Source organism: Pipistrellus kuhlii, unplaced genomic scaffold, assembly GCF_014108245.1.
Source record: "Pipistrellus kuhlii isolate mPipKuh1 unplaced genomic scaffold, mPipKuh1.p scaffold_m20_p_11, whole genome shotgun sequence".
Lineage (NCBI taxonomy): Eukaryota > Metazoa > Chordata > Mammalia > Chiroptera > Vespertilionidae > Pipistrellus > Pipistrellus kuhlii.
This window is the reverse complement of record NW_023425416.1, coordinates 2,711,849-2,729,955: the sequence shown is the minus strand read 5'-3', so window position 1 is coordinate 2,729,955 and position 18,107 is coordinate 2,711,849. Positions and strand designations below refer to the sequence as shown.

At 48.2% G+C, this 18,107-nt stretch overlaps 1 protein-coding gene across 3 annotated transcripts in view; it reads right to left on the bottom strand.

Moving 5' to 3' along the window:
• Positions 1–18,107, bottom strand: part of EOGT (EGF domain specific O-linked N-acetylglucosamine transferase) — a 34,964-nt gene that overhangs the window by 8,759 nt on the left and 8,098 nt on the right. For all 3 annotated transcript variants that reach the window (XM_036430574.2, XM_036430575.2, XM_045578945.1), the window contains exons 4-10: positions 17,506–17,614; positions 14,855–14,949; positions 14,417–14,521; positions 11,642–11,748; positions 8,338–8,441; positions 290–382; positions 27–98 (exon numbers count right to left, since the gene is read on the bottom strand). In XM_036430574.2, the coding sequence (XP_036286467.1) occupies positions 27–98; positions 290–382; positions 8,338–8,441; positions 11,642–11,748; positions 14,417–14,521; positions 14,855–14,949; positions 17,506–17,614 (685 nt within the window). The remainder of the gene's footprint in view (positions 1–26; positions 99–289; positions 383–8,337; positions 8,442–11,641; positions 11,749–14,416; positions 14,522–14,854; positions 14,950–17,505; positions 17,615–18,107) is intronic.

Here is an 18,107-nt window from a genome sequence, read left to right as displayed (position 1 = left end):
ATGTTTGCAACAGATAGCACCCTTACCAGAGGGGTATTATAGAAGAGCCCGTATCTCATCCGGGGCAGCAGGGAAAAAATCGCTTCCTTAAAACACACCTACCAACAAAGGCATTTTAAAAGGTAAGAAGAGGCAATCTGTACCCTTCGCACCAAAACAGCACTCATGATTACAGAAAATGAATTTTAACTAACCCCTATTTTACATTAAAATATTTTTGAATAGCAAACTATTTCATTCAAGTGAAATTTGTGTTTTGGGAAAATCTATGAAAAAATGTTTTTAGTACCCTTTTGGAGTCATAGGTTTTCAGATGGATCACGTCATAATCAGTAAATGCCTTCCACGTGTCAGAGAAGAGGTCCCCATAGCCATACGTGCTCTGAAAGAGGAAACAAAATAAGTCAGGGCAATAAAATCATTCATTGGCTCTCTGAGAATGTAACACACGCCAGCACACAATCCTAAGCAAAGTCCCGGCAAGAAAACCGGAGTCCACGTGGGCCTCATTTCATGTGCTGTCCTCAAAACGAGTCACTACAAGTTCAGCCTCAGTCTCCTCAGAGCGGCTGTTTCTCCACCCCAACCCTTTGTGTTTGCATGTCTGCAATGTCAGCTGCTGTGGGCTTTGTTCCTGCGAGTTTTCTATCCACGGTACACGTACACACAACACATACACACACCACTGTTTGCACACACTCTGATATGCTCAGTGAACAAAACCATTTGGGTAAATATCTTTGGAAATAAATTTCAGAGCAAGAAAAATTTTTTGAAAAGTTTTAACATTAAAAACATTATGTGTGTAACTCTGAAATGATCTACCCATTGACTAATGAATAATATATTACGTCCCATTAACATCTATACTAATAATACATAAATATGTAAACTGACCATACTCCATGACGCCCACAGCCAATCAGGAGTATGCAAATTAACCCAACAAAGATGGGGGGGCCTGTGGGCAGCACTCACACACGCAGGCACAAAACAGCCAAGAGCCAGGAACGGGGTTGGGTGCCCGCCCTCCTGCTGCATTGCCGGGGTGACACAGTGGGCACCCCCAGGACCCTGCCTGCTCCGAGCCTGAGGCCAGCACACGCACACACACCAGCACCAAGCAGCCAGGGTCCCGGGGATGCCACTGGAGTGTCCAGTCCTATCAGCCCAGCCTGGGGGTGGCTGGAGTCCGCAGTCCTTTTGGTTTCTGCAGTCCCTGGACCAGAAGTGGAAATCAAGAGCAAGGGGAGCACCAGGAACTCTGGGAATCGTAGTTCTGGTGGCAGATGCATTGTGGAATCTCCTTGACACTAGAGCAGAGTGAGCCTGGAGCAAGTTACTTGTAGGCAAAGGGTGGAGGGAAAGCAAAGGTGAGGACATAAGTCAGAGGGTCAAGGAAAAATTAAAGGGAAGACATCCTGCAACTTCTAGGAAATCTCCACCAATGGAGCAAAGAAAAAAAAAAAAAAAAGACTTCTATTATTCTGAGAGCACCAAACCAGACTGGGCTGGGGTCTCAGACAATTTGCTTATATGACTGCAAAGACAGACACAAACTCCCTGATTGGAGAGGGCTCCCCTGAGAGCTCCCAGATTGGAGAGGGTGCAGGTTGGACTGAAGGACCCACCCCTTGTGCACAAATTTCATGCACCGGGCCTCTAGTTAATAAGAAGAAAAATAATAATAGCATCTTGCACATTCCGATGTCCCAGGCACTGTTCTAAGCATTTGACATTATTAACACATTAAACCAGCCCACAGACTTAATGAGCTATGTAATATCATCACCCCCTTTTCACAGATGAGGAAACTGAGACACAATCTGCCTAAACTGTAGAGCTGTGTTTGCAGGTCTGGGATGAGCCCAGTTTGCTTGGTTCCAGACTCCATGTTCACAGCCTGTGAACATGCAGAAACTGGTACTTTCCAGTACATTTACCAAACACATTATATTTTTAAAAATAGAAATTAATTACATGTTCTATCAGCTAAAGGAGGCAGACTAATTTATTTTTAAATTGTATAACTTAGATTGAAAATCAACCAATAGAAATAAGAAATATCCAAGTCTCAGTTGGTTATATATTATGTTCATGGCTTTTTATCTTTACAGCACTTTTTTTGAATTATGAAATTTTATCTTTATGTTGCACATTTTAGAGGTATTTCAAAATTATTGAGAACTGTTGCCTTGGCTGGTGTTCACAGTGACCAGCACATCAAAGGGTTTTGGATTCAATTCCTTGCCTCCTGCAGGGAGGCAACCAATCAATATATCTCTCATATTGATACTGCTCTCTCTGACTCCCCCTGCCCTTCCACTTTCTCTAAAAAAAAAAAAAAAAATCAATGGAAAAATATCATCAGGTGAGGATTAACAACAACAAAAATATTTAGAATTGTTAAATGTGGTGATAAAAAAAAAAAATTCCTTCCTTCAATGCTCTCCAATGCCAGTCTAAGAAAAGCCCTTCTCAACACCACCAAAAGTGAAATATCCCTGCCGAAACCGGTTTGGCTCAGTGGATAGAGCGTCAGCCTGCGGACTGAAAGGTCCCAGGTCCGATTCCGGTCAAGGGCATGTACCTTGGTTGCAGGCACATCCCCAGTAAAGGGTGTGCAAGAGGCAGCTGATCAATGTCTCTCTCTCATCGATGTTTCTAACTCTCTATCCCTCTCTCTTCCTCTCTGTAAAAAATCAATTTTATATATCTATATCTATATCTATATCTATATCTATATCTATATCTATATATATATATATATTTTTTTTTTTTTAAGTGAAATATCCCGGTTCTGGCTCAATGCCTTATAATAAAAGGCTAATGTGCTAATTGACCAAACTGCTGAACAACTAGTTACTATGATTCACACTGACCACCAGGGGGCAAACACTCAACACAGGAAAAGCTGCTCAGCCAGAAGCTGGGCTCACCGCTGGCTGACTGGCTGGCTGGCGAGCGCAGCAGTGGTGGCTGGAGCCTCTGCCGCCTCAGCCGTAGCACTAAGGATGACCGACTGCCAGCTTAGGCCTGCTCCAGGGCCTAAGCCATCAGCTGGACATCCCTCAAGGGCTCCTGGACTGTGAGAGGGCAGAGGAGACACCCCTCCCTGAGTGCACAAAGTTTGTACACCAGGCCTCTAGAGATAAATAAAGGGCAATTAAAAGGCATGACTAGACAGTTTCTTGAGATAAATATTTCAGATAAAATATTATACTTTGAAAGGAAAATTTAATATAATACAGTACTCCTGAATAACTTCTCTTCAAGTAAATCAATTAACAATCAGAATAACCACCCCTAGAAGCTTCTTTTCCTCATCCCTCAATTTCAAATTATCTGCAACAGATAAAGGAGGGACTTCTGTCTAGTCTCATACTGAAAAATATTCGGATATTCCTACAAATAACATACCACTTCCTGCTGCATCTCAAATTTATTTAAACATGCACAACTTAGAATTTCTGGGAGGAAGGTAAGATACATGGACGTGGGAAGGATGTTCACTGCTGCATTTCAGTAAACAGCGAAGGCCCGGGAAGGACGGCAGGTGACAGAGGTAAGGGCATGGGCTGAGGCATGCACCCCACCTCACACAATGAAAACGAGAGCCTGTCACGTCCACATAGGGACAGGTGTGCGTGCCATGACACCAGGGAATAACGTGAGTGAGGGCATACTTTCCATCAGGATATATTTACATTTATTCAAAAAAAGTCGTACAAGATACCCGCATGTGTTTACTCAGTTACCTTTAAAGAAAATGGAGAAGAGGAAGAACTTACAGTGCTATTACATGCTTCTGGTGGTTGGGACTCATTATAACCAGGTTTTACTTGTGTAATTAAAAATAATGATGTGCCCTAACCGGTTTGGCTCAGTGGATAGAGCATCAGCCTGCAGACTAAAGGGTCCCAGGTTTGATTCCGGTCAAGGGCATGTATCTTGGTTGCAGGCACATCTCCAGTGGGGGGGGTAGGGGGGATTGTAGGAGGCAGCTGATCGATATTTCTCTCTCATTGATGTTTCTCTCTCTCCCTCTCCCTACCTCTTTATAAAAAAATTAATAAAATATATTTCTTAAAAATAATGAAGCTGCAGTACCTCTCAGCACAAGGAAATAAGGAGAGCCTGCATACTCTCCTGTCTTACTCCTCCCGTTAAGAACAGCCCTGATCTGCCAGGGGCTCTGCAGAGTGCCCCCAGTGTGTCTCTGCAGGTCAGTGGCCTTCCCCATCCCACCAGGAAGCCACGGCCTGAGTTCTGCAAAGGCGAGAGGGAAGGCCTCACAGGCTCCGCTGGGGAAACGGTTTGTAAAGGTCAGCACGCTCTGGCCTGCAGCCCGGCCACTTCCCCCTCCCGCCTGGGCACCAGCTCGTGGAGGCCCGGGACGGGCGCTGAGGCAGCACGTCCACCGTCAGGGATCTGGGTCACAGCCAACCCGTCACAGTGCTGCTTCCTTCAAGGCCTACCCAGCAAGAGAGGACAGCAGTCCCCACACGGCCTGGCCACTTCCCCATGCAGCCTCCAGCCTCCAGCCTTCCGTGGGCCTCCATGCCGGAGCGGCCGGCAGGCCTGGCTGCCCGAGAATCAGGGTGAGCAGCAGGCAAAGGCCTCTCTGCCCCAGCTGGCAGGTTTGGAATGGATGCAGAGAGCAGCCAGGAGGGAGGGAACATCAGGGTGTCTGCCTGCTGGACCACCCCCACCTGCCTGCCCAACAGCCACCCCACCTCCACCTGCCTGCCCGACAGCCCAGCCCCTCTGCCGGACACAGGGACCGGGGAGCATCAGGTGGCTGAGCAGCCCGCTCCCCTCACAGCTCAGGGCGTGGAGCCAGCCCCGCGGGGCTCAGTGCCCACGAGGAACACAGGGACAAGCACACAGCAAGAGCCCGAAGCTCCTGGGAAGGAAGTGAAGTCTCTGGAGAACCTCCCATCCACGTCCCCGGTTCTGCAGGGACCACGGGGGAGGATAAAGCACTGGCTTCAGGCGCAGATTTGGGTCAGACGGTGGCACAGGATCCCTGACTCCACCCCTTGGACTGTGTTCTCTGAGGTCAGCCAGGGCCCGGACCTCGGCTTCTCTCCTGTGAAACAGGCTGCCCACCTGGTCCCCGGTGGCTGTGAGCACAAAGGGAGAGAGCCCCGGGTGTGGTTGTTTAAAACCCAGCACCAGCCAAGACCGGTTTGGCTCAATGGATAGAGCGTTGGCTTGGGGACTGAAGGGTCCCGGGTTCGATTCCGGTCAAGGGCATGTACCTTGGTTGCGGGCATATCCCCAGTAGGGGGTGTGCAAGAGGCAGCTGATCGATGATTCTCTCTCATCGATGTTTCTAACTCTCTATCTCTCTCCCTTCCTCTCTGTACAAAATCAATAAAATATATATTTTAAAAATAAATAAATAAATAATAAAAAAAAATAAAACCCAGCACCACACTGAGTGATGTTCAGAGTGCCGACGGCTGGTGATCACAGCCTCCAGCCCTCACCCAGGAAGAGGGAGAGAAAGAGGCAGCATGCCCATTGCTCACAGAAACATTTTCAAGAAGTGAAACCTGTGGCAGCAAAACTGGAGGACAAGGACCATGTAAACCCATGACACACCCACAGCCGGACTCAGAGAGCCAGGGACACAGTCACAGCCGGACTCAGAGAACCAGGGACACAGTCACAGCCGGACTCAGAGAACCAGGGACACAGTCACAGCCAGACTCAGAGAACCAGGGACGCAGTCACAGCCGGACTCAGAGAACCAGGGACACAGTCACAGCCAGACTCAGAGAGCCAGGGACACAGTCACAGCCACTCAGAGAACCAGGACACAGTCACAGCCAGACTCAGAGAGCCAGGACACAGTCACAGCCAGACTCAGAGAGCCAGGGACACAGTCACAGCCGGACTCAGAGAACCAGGGACACCGTCACAGCCAGACTCAGAGAACCAGGGATGCAGTCACAGCCGGACTCAGAGAACCAGGGACACAGTCACAGCTGGACTCAGAGAACCAGGGACGCAGTCACAGCCAGACTCAGAGAACCAGGGACACAGTCACAGCCGGACTCAGAGAGCCAGGGACACCGTCACAGCCGGACTCAGAGAGCCAGGGACACCGTCACAGCCGGACTCAGAGAACCAGGGACACAGTCACAGCCGGACTCAGAGAACCAGGGACACAGTCACAGCCGGACTCAGAGAACCAGGGACGCAGTCACAGCCGGACTTAGAGAGCCAGGGACACCGTCACAGCCAGACTCAGAGAACCAGAGACACAGTCACAGCCACTCAGAGAACCAGGACACAGTCACAGCCAGACTCAGAGAGCCAGGGACACAGTCACAGCCGGACTCAGAGAGTCAGGGACACCGTCACAGCCAGACTCAGAGAACCAGGGATGCAGTCACAGCCGGACTCAGAGAGCCAGGGACACCGTCACAGCCGGACTCAGAGAACCAGGGACACAGTCACAGCCGGACTCAGAGAACCAGGGACACAGTCACAGCCGGACTCAGAGAACCAGGGACGCAGTCACAGCCGGACTTAGAGAGCCAGGGACACCGTCACAGCCAGACTCAGAGAACCAGAGACACAGTCACAGCCACTCAGAGAACCAGGACACAGTCACAGCCAGACTCAGAGAGCCAGGGACACAGTCACAGCCGGACTCAGAGAGTCAGGGACACCGTCACAGCCAGACTCAGAGAACCAGGGATGCAGTCACAGCCGGACTCAGAGAACCAGGGACACCGTCACAGCCGGACTCAGAGAACCAGGGACACAGTCACAGCCGGACTCAGAGAACCAGGGACACAGTCACAGCCGGACTCAGAGAACCAGGGATGCAGTCACAGCCGGACTCAGAGAACCAGGGACACAGTCACAGCCGGACTCAGAGAGCCAGGGACACCGTCACAGCCGGACTCAGAGAGCCGGGGACACCGTCACAGCCGGACTCAGAGAACCAGGGACACAGTCACAGCTGGACTCAGAGAACCAGGGACACAGTCACAGCCGGACTCAGAGAACCAGGGACGCAGTCACAGCCAGACTCAGAGAACCAGGGACGCAGCCACAGCCAAGACTTAGGGAAGGATTCCCATCAGACTTCAGGGCAAACAAAGGCCTCCGGAGTGGGGAAAAGGAAAACCTTCCTATGTAGCTTGACATGAGCTTCCTGAAAGTGAAAAAAATGTTAGCGAAACGATTTCCCCTTCTGCACAAGAACGGGACCCCCGTCCACTGTCTCGCTCTGCTCTCTGGTGCGTCACCTGTGCTCCGAGCTAGCATTGCTTATGGTTTAAAAGATGCTTTCTGGTCAGCTGCGCCTGCACCAGAAACCACGTAATGACTCCGGGAACGGCCGTCTCTCCCTGGGGAGCCTGGAGGCATTGCCAATGCAGCTGTCCCCGACATAGGAAGGCCATCCTGTGGGACCCGGGCACCAGGCCCGCCCCGGGGGCACCTCCCTGCCCCTGAGCTGTGCGATGTGGGCGGCCAGAGTCTCCTTCCAGAAGGGGCGGAGCGCCTGCCGGCCGCTGAGTCCCCCGCCAGATCGTCTGAATGGGCGCGGGCCAGAGGGAGCCCACGGGTCGGAATGCTTAGTCGAACCTGAGGTCACTTCTCAGTGAGAATTCCCACTCCCCGGGTTAGCCGCCTCTCCTGGGTGTGTACAAACACGTGTCCTCACCACTGTCTCTGTCAGAGGAGCGTGCGGAGCCCAGGGGCTGTGTCGGGTGCTGTGACCGTTCATACACCACATGGTCTACTCTCAAAATGACCCTTGGGTAGAGTTTACAGCTTCCTATTTCACAGCGGGGTGCACGGGAGCAGCTCTTGGGGGGTTACCTTGGCAGGTGGAGGGGTCAGCACTGAAAGAATAGGGTAAAGGCAGGAAAAGAGAGAAGAAAGAAAAGACAGCAGTAAAACAAACAAGCAAAAAGCCGGTGTGGTATGATGTGCACGCCTGGGGCCCGCCCCGAAGTGAGCTCATCCACACAGCACAGCTCCCCGCCAGCCACAGGGTCGCCGAGGTCAGGGGTGCGGCTCCTTCTGCCTCCCGGGGGCACGGGGACCGTCTTTGTCCGGGGAGCCGCACCTGCCCACACGGGGAGGGAACGCTTCCACTGCCCCCCTCCACCCTCCCAGAGGAAATGTAAGCCTACCGACGCGTCCGCCCATCTGCACACGTACACACACAGACACGCCCGCTCACCAGCATGCCCGTGGACGTGTGTACGTGCATGTGTATTTGAATGTGGTGTCTTAGTCCCCTGCACCACGGCGGAGCCACAGCTCTGAGGAGCCAGGCCAGGGCGGGAGGAGGAGCCTACGCACCGTGTCCCACATCACGACGTACACGTCGGTGCTGAAGGAGTTGTTCACGTGCTGCGTGAGGTACAGGTTCAGGAAGTCGCAGAAGTGGTGGTACATGTTCACACCTGGCGTCGGAGAGAAGTCCACGTTAACGAGCCCCACAAACACATGAAAATGTCACTCCACCCCTCCTGTTTGTCACCCGATGGGCTTTGAGCTGAAGTAAATGAGAGGGGGAAAAGTTTCTCCAAACATGACATGGTCTATACTCAGATAATCCTCAATTTACACACTGAGTGCATTCACAAATCCACTTTAAAATTGATTATTTAGAAATCAGGACTGCATTTCCCCATATAGACTAAGTAACAAGCAATCATTAAGTTCCCAGGGGAAAAATCACAGAAGTCTACTTAGCACAGAATTGGGTAGAACCATAGGACCATGAATTAATTTTTAGGATCGTTTATTTTTTAAAATAAACTAGGCTGCACCTCTTCGTCATAGGATTGAAAACAACAACTACTAGCATTTGAGTATTTTTTCATTCCTGTCTCTTTTTTTCATACTTACTCACTACTTACAACATCGCTCCTTGGGGAAATATTAGCCCACTATTGTTCATCGTGTTCTAACTGAAGGAGCCTGGACTTTGGAATCAGAGGAACTGGGCTGAGTCCCAGCTCAGCCATTCATGAGCCACGTTCTCTGGCAAGTTCCCGAAGTCCCTGAGCCCCTCAACCAGAAACAGGGATCATTATCCTGAGGTGCCAGCTTTGTGAGAAATGACCCACCACTGCCAAGCCAGGGCCTGGCACCCAGGGAACAACGGCGACAAGCTGGGCCGGGCTGGGTCAGAGGGATGGAGAAGAATGAGTCCTAGGTCCTCAACGCCCCTCCCAGGCTCAGCGTGCAGGACCCAGGATTCAAGCTGGAAATGTACAACTCTGACCAGGATGAGATCCCAGGAACTGGCATTTAAAACATGTACTTTAAAGGAGGAAAAATGTTAACTAAAATAAAAAACAGTGGCTACTAAAAGCAGAAATCATGAACTATTCTGAGTTCATTCCCATAGTGAATAACTACATTGTGTGCCAGAAAATGAGTTTAAAAAATAAATAAATAAGTTCTTTTTTTTTTAATCCTCACCCAAGGATATTTTTTTCCATTTATTTCTAGAGAGTGGAAGGGAGGAGGAAAGAAAGGGAGAGGGATAAGAGAGAGAGAAGAGAGAGAGAGAGAGAGAGAGAGAGAGAGAGAGAGAGAGAGAGAGAGATTGGCTGCCTGCTGTACATACCCCAACCAGGGCTGAGGAACCTGCAACCAAAGTATGCGCCCTTAACCAGGAATTGAAACTGACCCTCCAATCTGCAGGCCAGTGCTCCAACCACTCAGACACACTGGCCATGGCAATACTCAGTTCCTTTTAGACCGTAATTTAGATGGATGTTTGGAGGAACTCCTTTTTCACCCAGAGAAAGGTTGGCCAAGAATATTTTCAAGTAAACAGGAAAAAGGAAATTCTATTTCAGCACAGCCCTCTGCCCAGCCCAGCCCCCGGCACACGGCAAGTCTCCACAGGTTCACAGCATGTGCCTCAGCACAGCACACAGAACAGCACCTGGGGCCAGGAGGGTGCTAGGCTAGGGACCATCGCAGGCTCCGTCCTCAGACACCTGCCCCCTCGTGAGCCCTGCTTACTCCCAGCACGCTCATTCCCTCTGGGAGAGTGGCCGTGGAAGGCTGGGATGGAGACGTGACCTGGGGTGAGGACACAGTACAGTGAGCAGATGAGGTAGCAGTGCAGCTGATTTTGTTAGCCAGTTACCCAATAAACTCAATAAAAAGGAAAATAAATAAATAAATGGATCAGCAAATTAAAATATACATATATATAACTTCATTAAAACTCTATATTAAAAAAAAAAAAGAGGGGGAAAAAAGGAAAACTGGAAGACAGCATACTTAGAAGAAAAATGTAGAATAGGAAAGAACTGGCTGATTACTCCCCCTCGACGTACGCTATTTGCACAGGTATCTCAGTGCACACATTCAACCCTTTTACAGGCAAATCAGTTTTCTTAGCCCCTTTTATTTATTTATTTTTAATATATTTTATTGATTTTTTACAGAGAGGGAGGAGAAAGATAGAGAGTTAGAAACATCGATCAGCCGCCTCCTGCACACCCCCCACTGGGGATGTGCCCATAACCAAGGTACATGCCCTTGACCGGAATCGAACCTGGGACCTTTCAATCCGCAGGCCACTGCTCTATCTACTGAGCCAAATCGGTTTTGGCTTCTTGGCCCCTTTTAATTAGCATATTTTTAAAATAAGTCAGGACATCAAACATAGCCTTTTTATTTGCTCTTATTTTAAAAAGATGTAAATTTGTCTGATTCCTGAACTTAATACTTCGTAATGTAAGGATTATGCTGTCAGAAAGCAGAACATGTTAAAAATACGATCCATAAATGACTGTAATGCTGACACAGCCGGACAGAGGGCTCTGTGCCGGAGGCCACGCTCAGGAGCGAGGTGTGCGGCAGCGTGACCCTCACCGCGCACAGCGAGCGGCGCAGCACGACCACGTTTCCCTGCAGGACCAGCAGCCCACAGCGTGAAGTGCTTACAGGTTGAGAGAAGGTTCACGCATAAACGGGAAAATCACTGTAATTTCAACATTTCCCCCAAGAATATACTACAAACCCAATGTCCAGGGGGATTTTAAGTTCACTTCCGTCCCAGGAACCATACCAGAACGTCTGCAGAAGAGGCCACGGCCCTCGCCTGCCCGCAGTGCACACAAGCTGCTACTTGGAGGAACGAAGCTCCACCTACGTCAAGCGCTGAGAGAAAGGTGATGGGGACATCCAGCTACAAATGGCTTCATTCACCTTCTCTCACCTTTTGATTCTGACTGAGTCATGGTATTCAAATGTGCAGATTTCTTCTAAAAACCAAAGGTACTGAAGGAAGGGAAATCCCAACCAGTTCACTGCTTCAGAGAAGAAAGCAGAAAGCAAACCCACTGTTTAAAGTCACACTGCTTCCCAAAAAGCTACTGGAAGTCACATAATGTATCAAAAGAGGAACACTGCCCTGGCTGGGTGCCCAGTTGGTTAGAGGATCCTCCCAGTGGGCCAAGGTTTCAGGTTCAATCCCCGGTCAGGGCACATGCAAGAATCAACCAACCAAAGCACAGAGAAGTAGAACAACAGATCGGTTTCTCTCTCACTCTCTGTCTAAAAAGCAATCAATAAACTTTATTTAAAAGGAACAAAGCCTCGTTAACTAATAAATTACAAATTAACTTCTCACCTGCATCCAATTTCATGAAGTATACTGGTTTCTCAACCACAACATCACATTTACCATCTTCTATGGGCCTGAAGTTGAGCTGAGTGTAGCTCTGCAGCTCAGCAAACCTGGAATCATGAATCGGGAGACGCTTTCAGAGTGATTCTCCTGAATCTCCTACTGTGATTATATATCCTACTGTAACTGAGCTCTGTCCACCAGGGGACTTCACTTCCAGAGCAGCCTCCTAGGAAGCCATGCGGACCTTCCCAACTTACAACGTTTACATAACCTGCTGTCCATTTCAATACTGAGACCAGAAACAAAAATAATTTTACAATTCATTGTTCAGATTATTATAATTGTTTCTCCTTCTTCCCCCCCCACATAGCTCCCCCCTACCCTGTTCCCATCCTACTCTCTGCCCTTACCCCCCCCACTGTCCTCATCCATAGGTGTACAATTTAAAGTCACATTGCTTCCCACACCCCCTACACCCCTTTCCCCCTGATAAATTGTCAGACCACTCCCTTTCTATGCCCCTGATTCTATTATATTCACCAGTTTATTCTGTTGCTCAGATTTTTTATTCACTTGATTTTTAGATTCATGTGTTGATATATATGAATTTGTTGTTCATAATTTTTATCTTTACTTTTTTCTTCTTCTTCCTCTTCTTAAAGAATACCTTTCAGCATTTCATATAATACTGGTTTGGTGGTGATGAATTCCTTTATCTTTTTCTTACCTGTAAAGCTCTTTAGCTGACCTTCAATTCTGAATGATAGCTTTGCTGGGTAGAGTAATCTTGGTTGTAGGTTCTTGCTATTCACCACTTTGAATATTTCTTGCCACTCCCATCTGGCCTGCATAGTTTCTGTTGAGAAATCAGCTGACAGTCATATGGGTACTCCCTTGTAGGTAACTGCTTTTCTCTCACTGCTTTTAATATTCTCTTTGTCTTTTGCTCTTGACATTTTAATTATGATGTGTCTTGGTGTGGTCCTTTGGATTTCTTTTGTTTGGGGTTCTGTGCGCTTCTTGGACTTGTAAGTCTATTTCTTTCACCCGGTGAGGGAAGTTTTCAGTCATTATTTCTTCAAATAGGTTTTCAGTATCTTGCTCTTTGTCTTCTACTGGCACCCCCATAATTCTGATGTTAGTATGCTTGAGATTGTCCCAGAGGCATCTTACACTACCTTCAAATTTTTGGATTCTTTTTCTTTTTGCTTTTCCAGTTGAGTGTTTTTTGCTTCTTTGTATTTCAAATCTTTGACTTGATTCTTGTGTTCCTCTAGTCTGCTGTTGGGTCTCTGTATAATATTTTTTATTTCAGTCAGTGTATGTTTAATTTCTAGATGGTTCTTTTCCATATGGTCTCTCTCATATCCTCGAGGGTCTCGCTAAATTTATCAGCCTTTTCTAGGAAATTCTTGAAAAACCATATAACCGTGGTTTTGAACTCTGTATCCAGTCTTTTGTTTTCCTCCGTTTCTTTCGTTTGAGATCTTTTTCTTTGTCTCTGCATTTTTGCTGCTTCCCTGAGTTGGTAGGGTAGCTTTGGGTGCTAGGTGTCCTATATGGCCCAGTGGCTCAGACTCCCCAGTTACCTGAGGTGAACACTCTTTGTGCACCCCTTTGTGGACTGTGTGTACAGACTTGTTGAAGTTAAGTCTTGATTGTTGTTGGTATCACTGGAAGGAATTGACCTCCAGATCAATTGGCTGTGAGGATCAGCTGTGTCTACGCCGGGAGAATTTCTGTGCTGGAGATAGCCTATGATACAAGACTTACAAAATTGCAAAAGCCTCTGTGCTCCACTTGGATGGGGTGGAGTCTCAGGGCTGAGCAGACAGTCTTGGTTTCCCGTCATCCCTGCCGTATGAGGCCCCTGGGTCTCAGTGTCCCTTGGTAATAACTGCAAGCACCTCTGAGAGAAAGCTGCCCTCGAGTTTCACCCTCTGACAGACAGTCCAATTTCTCCCCCAATGAATCTGGATTCCCAGATTCTCGCCTAGAACTGGAGTTCAGCACAGTCTGGAGTTTCCGTTTTCTTCCCACTAGAGAAAGCCAGCGGCACACTCAGCAGTTAGTCTTATTCTGCCTTTTGAGGCTCCCCTGAGTTTCTGCTTGACAGTCCAGATTCCCCAGGGTTTCACCCGGAACTGGAGTTTAGTGCAGTCGGAACTGGGGTTCAGTGCACTTAGGAGATTTTGTCTCCTTTCCACTAGAGAAAGCCAGCCTGGCACTCAGCCACCCTTCCTCTCTGCAAGCGTGCCTCTGTACCCCAGTCCTTTCCAGCTCCTCTGATTCTCCATGTGCTTTTCTCTGTCCTTCTAGTTGTAGAATTTCCACTCAGCCAGCTTTCCTGTGGTTCTGGATGATGTTCATTTTGTCTTTTAGCTGTAGTTTTAAAATTGTTGCGGAAGGCAACAGTTTAGGTGTTTTCCTATCTTGGTTTCTCCCCTTGTGTTTCTTTTTTAAATGTATTCCCCAAAACATAGCAATTACGAGTTAATAAAAATTCATTATTTTATTAACTCATTTTTTTTCTTTCATTAGCAAGAAGTACTATATCATACTTCCTAATATTTTATAAACATATATTTAATTCAGTTATAACCGGTGGATTTGCTCTATAGCCATCACTTTCTGAAAGCTCATGCCAAATTATTCACAAATGAAATAAAACTTTGCATTTGAGATTCCCTACCAAAATCTGCAAGTTCCAGAAATAAAGGCAAATGTTTTACAAACACTGTTAAAAAATAAAAATAAAAAATAAAAAAATCTCACCAAGACTGCAGGGGGCTTTTGCGCTGACCTTCAGACATCAACGTGTGCACATCCAGTTTACAGTGTCCTCCAATCTCACCAGTCTGGAAAACATCCTCCTTAAACCTGGTTGATAACAAAAAATTAAATTACATTGGGAAAACTTTTTCAGGACTCAAGCACATGAGCTGTAGCCAAAGTGGTTTACCAAAATCAGTTTTTCATCAGAATTTAACTCTTCATAATAGAACATTTCAAATGTATATAAAAGCAGTAGAATGGTACAGGAAGGAAACTGATGCACCCAAAACCCAGCTTCACAACAATCAACTTGAGGCCCATTCTCCACCTGTCCCAGCCTCATTGCCATATCTTTATGAAGCAAACCCAAGGCATGTCCCTGGGCCTGAAAATATTTCAGAATTTCCATTCGATTTTTAACATCAACCACGTAAGTACCTGTCATGGCTTCTCTTGATGTTTCTTAAGTCAAGGTAGAGATTGGTTGCTCTGCAATACTGAAGGTAGCGGGAACATACCAGGCTCGAGTCACTCTGAAATACGGTTGAAAAAACAGCTCTGAGTCTGAACATTCCGAGGACTCCCCCGACGTGCTAGACATGTTGACAGCGTGTGCACCTTGAGATCGAGCCCCACAGTGTGACAGGGCATGTTTCCCAAGGCTGCTTCTGTTCAGGACATTTCTCTTCGGCCACACAAAGTTTTGCCCATTTTCACATTTTCCAGTGACTAAGAACTCCCATGTTCTATGTATTCCACCTCTTGTTAAATAAAGCAAGAGTGGAACGTGAGGTCCAGTCCTCTAAGAAGGAAAGCGTTCAGAACCATCACCACCACCGTGTGTGAAAAGCATCTTTCCAAGACGAGCCAAATGAAACAAGAAGAACGCACACAAGACATTGAAACGCAAGGCTGAAGGGCAGGGTGCCGATTCCGTGAGAGCTACTGTCTGCAAACATAAAGCTGGTGGGAGTCCCTGTCTCCACGGTGATGCGAGGGCAGTGCTTTCTACATCACTGACAAGCGAGCTGGCGAGGCGGCCGCCAGAGCCTGCTCCTGACTCTGCCAGTCTGGTCTGTGCTGGACGAGGGAGTTTCCAGAGCTTTATCTGCTCTGGATTCTATTTCTAGATTAAATGCCATTTGTTTTTCCTGTAACGCCCATGAACAGGCCTTGACCGGCACGGTGTTCTGGAGTCCACCGCTGGTAAGGGATCAGACTGTAAGAGCACAATGCAATGGGGGTAGATCTTGGCCAGGAGACCATTCTACACACTGCCCGGAGGGTGCCAGGTGGGCCATGGCTCCGCCCTACCCTGTCCGGACAGCAGACTCAGGCAGAGACTGGGTGGGTGAGACGGCATTGGCTATGGGCACGAGTGGCAGTGTGGGTCCCACCATGCTTCCTGCGAGAAGTGCCTCGTTCTGTTATGTGACAGCTTCCAAAGCTACAGAGCACATACGAGTGCATTAAAAAAAAAAAAAAAAAAAAAAATTCTTTAATTTTCTGATTGCCTGCAGATCATGGAGAAGCCTGAGATATCCGAGGTTGGCCAGGGTTCAAGCACATGGGGAAAACAGACCCTAATCATACGTGCCTACAACTCCCTGGACCTTTACTTGGACTGGGACCCTGCATGAGCGTTTTCATATACAGAATCTCCTTTCATCCTTACTACAAGCTCTAAAATAGGCATGGTTCAAAGCAGAAGAAATTGCCCGGCCAATGTGGCTCAGTGGTTGAGCATCGATCTATGAACCAGGAGGTCATGGTTCAATTCCCAGTCAGGCACATGCCCAGATTATGGGCTTGATCCCCAGTAGCGGGCAGGCAGGAGGCAGCCAATCCATGATTCTCATCATTGACGTTTCTCCTTCTCCTTTCCTTCTGAAATCAATAAAAATCTATACCGGTATATATTTTTTAAAAAGCAGAAGAAATTGGGATCAGGATTTGAACCCTGCAGTGTGGGCCTGTCCTTCTTCTGATTGCCTCCGGCTGCGTCCAGCAAAGGTGCGTTTACCAGCTGAGCGCACTGCAGGAGGGGGACAGCACAGACCTGCGTTCTAATTCTGGGCACACAGTCCCAGCAGCAGCTGCTGGTCTCACCGAAGCTGCTTTCTGTCCCTGAGGACCCGCTGCCTTTCTGCACGCCTTCTGCCATGCCTGTGAGAACCCAGCCAGCCCACTTGTCCAGGACAGCTGCCTGCTAACTGTAAAGTCCTAAGCAAACATGAGCAGCATGGTGAGGTGTCTCATCTGTCCCAAACTACTTGCAAGCAAATTTGTAAAGGTGCATTTTATCAATTTTTCTTCTTTAGCACATGTTGGGGGAAATGCTAATCCTAGTGCTATTTTATATGGCCATCTGATGTTGTGTGAAAGTAGGACACGGTTCCCAAAGGACACAGAACAACTTGTTTTCAGAAGTTAAAAGAGTCTAAGCCAATAAACAGGCGGGAGGAGGAGTCCTTTCTCAGGCCGTCTGCCTTGTCTCACATCATGATCTAAACACAGGAGCATCCTATCTAATAAAACAGTAATATGCAGATTGACCATCACTCCAACACACAAAATCAAGATAGCTGCCCCCATGTGGTCAAAGATCCTGCCCCCATGTGGACTCAAGATGGCCACCACAAGATGGCCAGCAGGGGAGGGGAGTTGGGAGGCACCAGGCCTGCAAGGGAGGGCAGTTGGGGGTGATCAACCCTGCAGGGGAGGGCAGTTAGGGGTGACCAGGCCGGCAGAGGAGGGAAGTTGGGGGCAAACAGGCTGGCAGGGGAGCAGTGACATCAATCAGGCTGGCAGGGGAGTGGTTAGGGGGTAATCAGGCTGGCAGGCAGAAGCAGTTAGGGGCAATCAGGAAGGCAGGCAGGCGAGCAGTTGGGAGCCAGCAGTCTTGGATTGTGAGAGGGATGTCTAGCTGCCCATTTAGGCCCGATCCTGGTGGACATCCCTCCAGGGGTCCCAGATTGGAGAGGGGAGAGGGTGCAGGCTGGGCTGAGAGACACCACCTCCTCCGCCCGCTGTGCACGCATTCCGTGCGCCAGGCCTCTGGTGGTATCGGTAAATAAACCGCAGCTCACCGTCTGCTCGGGCCGGCAGAGCTCCCGCAGCTCCCGCCGCCGCGCACCCGCGTAGCCGAAGTCCGCTTGCTCCCAGAAGGTGTCCCGGGCTGACTCCAGAGTATCCGTCCTATTTGCAAACAAAGATTTTCCTTCACTTTTTTTTTTCTTTTTCTTTTTTCTGAGATGTGAATCTTCTTTCGAACGATTAAATTGCTGTACATTTTTCATTAATTTTTTAAGTAAACTATCACAATTTTCTTAAAATGATCCTTTGCTAGATGAAGAAGTTACCAAAATACATTATCTACAGACGTACTCACTTAAAATGCAAATGCACACATAAACGTATTTAGGGTCATCTGGAACTGGACTACTAATGAGACTGGGTTACTAATTACTGTATTTTACTCACTCCATTAGCCTGGCATGCATTTTTACTTATTTTATTTTTCCATCACCATTTACCCCCTCTATGCCTCTCCCACCTCCTCCACACGACTCCCCCGCACCGTGAATGTAAGGATTATAGTCACTGTGGCGGGGGACTCAGGATGTTAAAAATGTTTAGGTTTAGGTACAGTTAATAGGCTTGGTAATCGATGCATGTAGAGGCTGTTGTT